Source organism: Magnolia sinica, chromosome 18 (assembly GCF_029962835.1).
Source record: "Magnolia sinica isolate HGM2019 chromosome 18, MsV1, whole genome shotgun sequence".
NCBI classification, from domain to species: domain Eukaryota; kingdom Viridiplantae; phylum Streptophyta; class Magnoliopsida; order Magnoliales; family Magnoliaceae; genus Magnolia; species Magnolia sinica.
This window is the reverse complement of record NC_080590.1, coordinates 52,527,628-52,532,917: the sequence shown is the minus strand read 5'-3', so window position 1 is coordinate 52,532,917 and position 5,290 is coordinate 52,527,628. Positions and strand designations below refer to the sequence as shown.

General features: G+C 41.1%; 1 protein-coding gene across 1 annotated transcript; it reads left to right on the top strand.

Moving 5' to 3' along the window:
• Positions 1-2,540: 2,540 nt before the first annotated feature.
• LOC131233861 (uncharacterized) lies at positions 2,541-4,835 on the top strand. The gene is made up of 2 exons (XM_058230686.1): positions 2,541-3,641; positions 4,495-4,835. Exons 1-2 carry the CDS (start codon positions 3,564-3,566, stop codon positions 4,783-4,785), a joined length of 369 nt encoding a protein of 122 aa, XP_058086669.1. The 5' UTR covers positions 2,541-3,563; the 3' UTR covers positions 4,786-4,835.
• Positions 4,836-5,290: the final 455 nt, after the last annotated feature.

The following is a 5,290-nucleotide window of genomic DNA, read 5'->3' as shown; positions in this document are numbered from 1 at the left end:
TGATTCTTGTGCATGGCCTAAATGTCCAGGTTCTTATGTAAGGCCTTTACTCTTGTGTAGGGTATAAAGTGTTGAGTGCTTGTGTAGGACCATTGCTCTTATGTACGGCATAGACTGTCAGATTCTTATGTAAGACCCTGGCCTATGTGGCCTAAATTGTCGGGTTTGGGATTAGGGTCATTGTCTATGTGGAAGATTTAAACTTGGGTGCTTGCGTAGGACCATCGCTCTTGTGTATGGTATAAACTTTAGAGTCCTTGTGTAGGGCTGTAAAGGTTTGAGGTAAATCTAATTTAAAACTTTCGATAATGAAATTCAGTATACTCTAGGAGAGAGTGCATATGTTGGGAGTGGAGTAGGCACATGGCTGAACCACTATGGGGTCGTTGGGCACCATGGATTGGAGGGGATTGGAGGGAGTTTCAAATCCCCTTGGTTGTTTGACAGCATAAAGCAATTGGGGATTGCCAATCTAGGGGATTTCCAATCCCCTCTTTGAGGGGGTTTGTAATCCACAATGTCATTTCAATAGTTGCAGGTGTAACATGTATGTCACTGTACACTACCATTCTATTGGGTGTATGGCCCACTAATGATGATCAGCACCGTCCAAACATTATTCATGTAAATCAGAACCGTCCAAACATTGTCCAGCACTGTCCAAACATTCTCTATATTAATCCACGATTAAAAATAGTTGGTTAGTCACGCAGACATGATTTTATGATTGCAGTCCATCCGAGACTTGGAATTTCATCATTTTCAAACAAAGCATATATTTCAGTGGGCTTATCACAACCATGGTGTCAAAAATTATATATCTCACTAATTAGGGATATTAAAGTTGCTTTAGTAATTAAATTCAAACCCTTGGAAATATACCATGCATAGGTATTTTTGAATTAAAGTTGATTCACACTCCAGGGTGCCAAACACACCAGGAGGATTGCCAATCCAAGGGGTTTCCAATCCTGGGGGTTCTGAATCCAGGGGGTTCCAAATCCACGCTCCCAAACAGGCCCTATATATAAATGCATTTGTTCTTTTTTCTGGTCCGGAATCACCTTATAAAAGGGTTGGGTGGCATATAAACATTACCATGAGGCCACCGAAGTTTTAATGATGGATGTTTTCATCCCCACTGTTTTCCACCGTGCTTTCAAATGAGCTAGGCAAACAGATGAAATGAGTCGATAAAATATCACAGTGGGCCTCACGTATCTTAGAGTTGCATAATTACTGTAACCTACCCTAGCTGGGTTATCAAACCTGTTAATCTGGTGCAACTTTGTAGCTAGGCCGAAGAGAAGATACAAAAATAAGAACGATTCTCATGTCTGTGTGACCTTATGAATAGGTTAAATGATAAATAAACATCAATGTAGGCTTTCGAAAGGTTTCCATGGTGGACAACATTCTTCCCACCGTTTCTTACGGTGTGGTCCACTTGAGCTCCGAATTTGCCTTATTTTTAAGCTCATGCCCATAAGCTGAAAAAATTAAACAAACAACATAGATAAAACACATACATTATAGTGGGGCCCAACAGATCTTTGACACCAGCTGAGTGGATTGAACCGTGGACCTGATTAGGTGAGGCCCTTGCCTCACCCAAGAGGGCGTGGCCCTTATGTGAGGCCCACCTTGCTACATGTATTTTATATCCATATCATCTATCCTTTTTTAAATATTATTTTAGAATATGAACTCAAAAATGAAGAACAACCAAATCTCAGGCAGAATATGTTATAGGAAACAATGGTGATTGAATAATGTCATTAAAAACTTCCTATAGTCCCCTATAATATTTTTGGTAATGTTTATATACTATTCAATCTGTTAATAGGGTTTTTTAAAAAAAAAATTAAAAAAAAAAAAAAACTTGAATGAAGAGAAAAGAAAAAAAACAAATCTGCTTGATCCAAAACTTTTGTGGCCCATTAATGGTCAATCTTGACTGTTTCTTATGGTGTGGTCCACTGGAGAAGTGGATCTCCCTCAATTTTGGTCTCATTCCATAAAATGATCTGAAAAAATGGATGGATGGCTTGGATTTAGTACGTACATCAAGGTGGGTACACGGTAAGGGCCGCACCTAATCTGCTCCCCATTCAAACCTAAGGCGGGTCCCACCGTGTGAACTTGGTTGTTTTGGAAGCAACTTTACAATTTTCAATTGGTGTAGAAAGCATGAGTTTAATCGGAAGTATCTTCGGTATAAACCGTCAAAGTAATGGTCCTCACGTGATCGACGGAGAGGATTTTACACGGACAACATGGTGGACCCCACAGAGCTCGGTTGTTTCACGCTCTACGTAAAACAGTTGCGGTAGACGATTGTGGTCCCCTTGTAATGGTAACATAACGGCAACCTCACGCTCCCCATCCTCCGTCAATCCGTACCGAAAGAAATTCAAATCTGCTCATAAAGAGAGGCGGGATTTCGAAAATTTGAAAAAGCAACCGTTACGTAACGGCAGCCGTTACTACCGCGTCACTTCCTATAACCCCTCTCCCTCCTCTCTCTCTTTCCCCTACTTACGCTCATCTCATCTTCTTCCCATAGAAGGAGAGAAAAGAAACTCGTCGTAATCTCCCGAGTCGACTCGGGCGATTCATAGAAAGAGACAAAGAGAGGTAGCATTTACCTGGTCAACTCGGACCGATTCAAAACCGAGTCAATGGCGAGTCTCAACCCAGGTATCCTCCTCAAGCTCCTCCAGTCCATGAATTCCGACACCAAGGTCGCCGGAGAGCATCTTTCAGTCCTCCTTCAGATAGTTAGCATCGTTCCGGCTCTAGCAGGACCCGCCCTATTGCAGGCCGCCACCCTTTCATCGGCACACCTGATCTGTTGATCGCACGTATCTCACCATCCAAGCGCGGGTTTGTAATCCAACCTGTACCTGATCCTGACCGCTCGCTGGATCCTGTCTCAGCCTACATCTACAGCAACAAGAAATCTGAAGAGGATGCGAAATTCAACAATGGCGGGTCACGCCGGATCCTTGCCCCAAAAGAGAATGTACCTGCTGCTGAGAATTTGGATGATAAGAAGGGTTGGTGCCGCCGGAGAAGTCATCAGAGAAGCGACGGTTCTCATCGCCAGCTGGTGTGAAAGAATGACGGTCGGGGTCAACCGGGAAGAGGAATATGGGGCCTGAAACAGCGCAGGAGAACTCACCGGCGCCAGCGAGGAAATCAGGGTCACAGCCTTCATCACCAGTTCCATCAAAATGAGAGGTGCCGAGCTTGGTTGCAGCAAAGGATGAGAACCGACGATCATCGAGGGAGCCAGCAATCATTGTGTCATCCAGGTACCGGCAGGCTTCCCCAATTGGGAGGAAGCAAGCATCATCGAGCGGGCGGAGGTGCTCGCTTTCACCTGGGAGGAGACTTTCAGGAGGATTGAAGGTCTCACCAGTAATTGCTGCTTTTGTCGCCGATTCAGCTGGTAAGAAAAGGATGGTTGTGATGGCTGCAGGAATTTCCAAGGTTTCAGATGCATTGGTGGGTCCACAAAGCCAATTCAGAAGAGCTGGGAAGACTCAGCCCCAGCATCCATGGGGGCCTCAGCTGAGCAGAAGGAGAAGGCCGTTTCGGAAACCAAATCGGAATTGCATGCAATTTTGCGGACACAGGTATGGGTAAATTACATCAAACATGATTAGTAGTTTTTTTTTTTTTTTGATTATTTAATTTTGCTTCGAATTGTTTTTATTTTATTTTATTAAATTCATTGGTGATGGTTGTTTGGTATTCAATCATATTTTTAAGTTAAAATCACAGTGACAAATCCCTTTCTCAGCAATTTCTTGGGAAATTTTCAAAATTTGAGGTTTTTCTGGGGATATTATTGAGAAATTATTGCTGAAATTTTATATAAAAGTATTTACTCTAAATCACTAAACAAGTTCAATTTTTAAATATTTTATTTATTTATTTATTTATATGATAAATTCCTTAAATGCTGATAGTGTTGCAGAAAAGGCAACATTTTAAAAATCTGTCAATATTTAAAAAATCTCACGGTGATATTGGTTAAGTATATTTTTTCGTGATATTATTCATGAGGTTTTCAGAATCTTAGTGATATTTGTCACCGTAGTGTGCCGTAAAGGTTGTTACGGGCCTTTAATTGTAGCAATCATTACATGTTACGGGGTTACAATAGTCGTAACAGCCAGTATGTAAAAAATGACATGTAACCGCTGTTAATAGCCTGTCACACACCCTGTAAAGGCCATAACAACCCTATAATGGTCAACCGCAAGATAACTATAAATTTTTCAAAAATATTGTTTGCAATGTAATGGGGTAGAAACAGGCTTTTTGGGTTTTTCCTTTTAATGAAAAAAATAAAAATACCATAATAGCCATTACGAAGGCCGTAATAGCCCTTTCAACCTTTATTGTAAAGGTTACAGTGGTGGCCGTTATGGCTACCCTTATTGTACAGAATACCTTGTTTGTTGCACTGGTTTAAATATCTAGAATTTAATGGGCCATGCCTACGTTGGAGAGGGTGGGGGAGGCGGGCTTGATGGAGATGATCAAACGGTTGAAACGAAAGATCTATGGGTTTGTAATTCAGCATATGGGGACAGCAATCGACGGCTTGAATTTGAATTGAATTCAACGGCTGGATCTGTTTGGGACATGAGCATCTCTGTGTCCTTCTGTTTCAGTTATTTCTGTTGGATTCTGATGGAGATGATCGGACGGTTAAAATGGAAGATCTATGGTTTGTCATTCAGCATGCGAGGCCAGCAACCAACGGCTTGAATTTGAATTGAAAGCAACGGTTGGATCTGTTTTGGATATGAATGATCTCATATTTTCCTTTTATTTCCGTTATTTCTGTTGGATTCTGATGTAATTTTTTCTTTTAAAAATAAGTAAAACTTCTTCCAGTGTATGGTGCATGCACCGAACAATTTTTTTTCCATGTACACATACACTCCTTGACACGTGTCACATTGCAACATGCTTAAGATCAAGGCTGTTCATCAGGCAAGCTCATATTGTATCTGTGAAAGGCAGGCTGTTTCTTTGTGTAAATTTATGACTCACCATGAAAGAATCAAATTTTTTATACCACTACCTAGGCGACTGTTTCAAGCCATATACAATGATCTTATTAACCTGCAAACTTTTTTCTCTACCCCTTTTAACTTCGTAGTCCTCTGATTGTTTCATGTAAATTTGTTCTTCCAACTTCCCGTATTAAAATGCAGTCTTTGACATCAGTGATTTGGATGAGCCTCATTTCAAACAATGTAATTGTTTC

Coding starts and splice junctions, on each gene's coding strand:
- LOC131233861 (XM_058230686.1), top strand. CDS start 3,564: ATGGGGGCCTCAGCTGAGCAGAAGGAGAAGGCCGTTTCGGAAACCAAA. Junction 3,642..4,494: donor ATGCAATTTTGCGGACACAG/GTATGGGTAAAT, acceptor TTAAATATCTAG/AATTTAATGGGCCATGCCTA.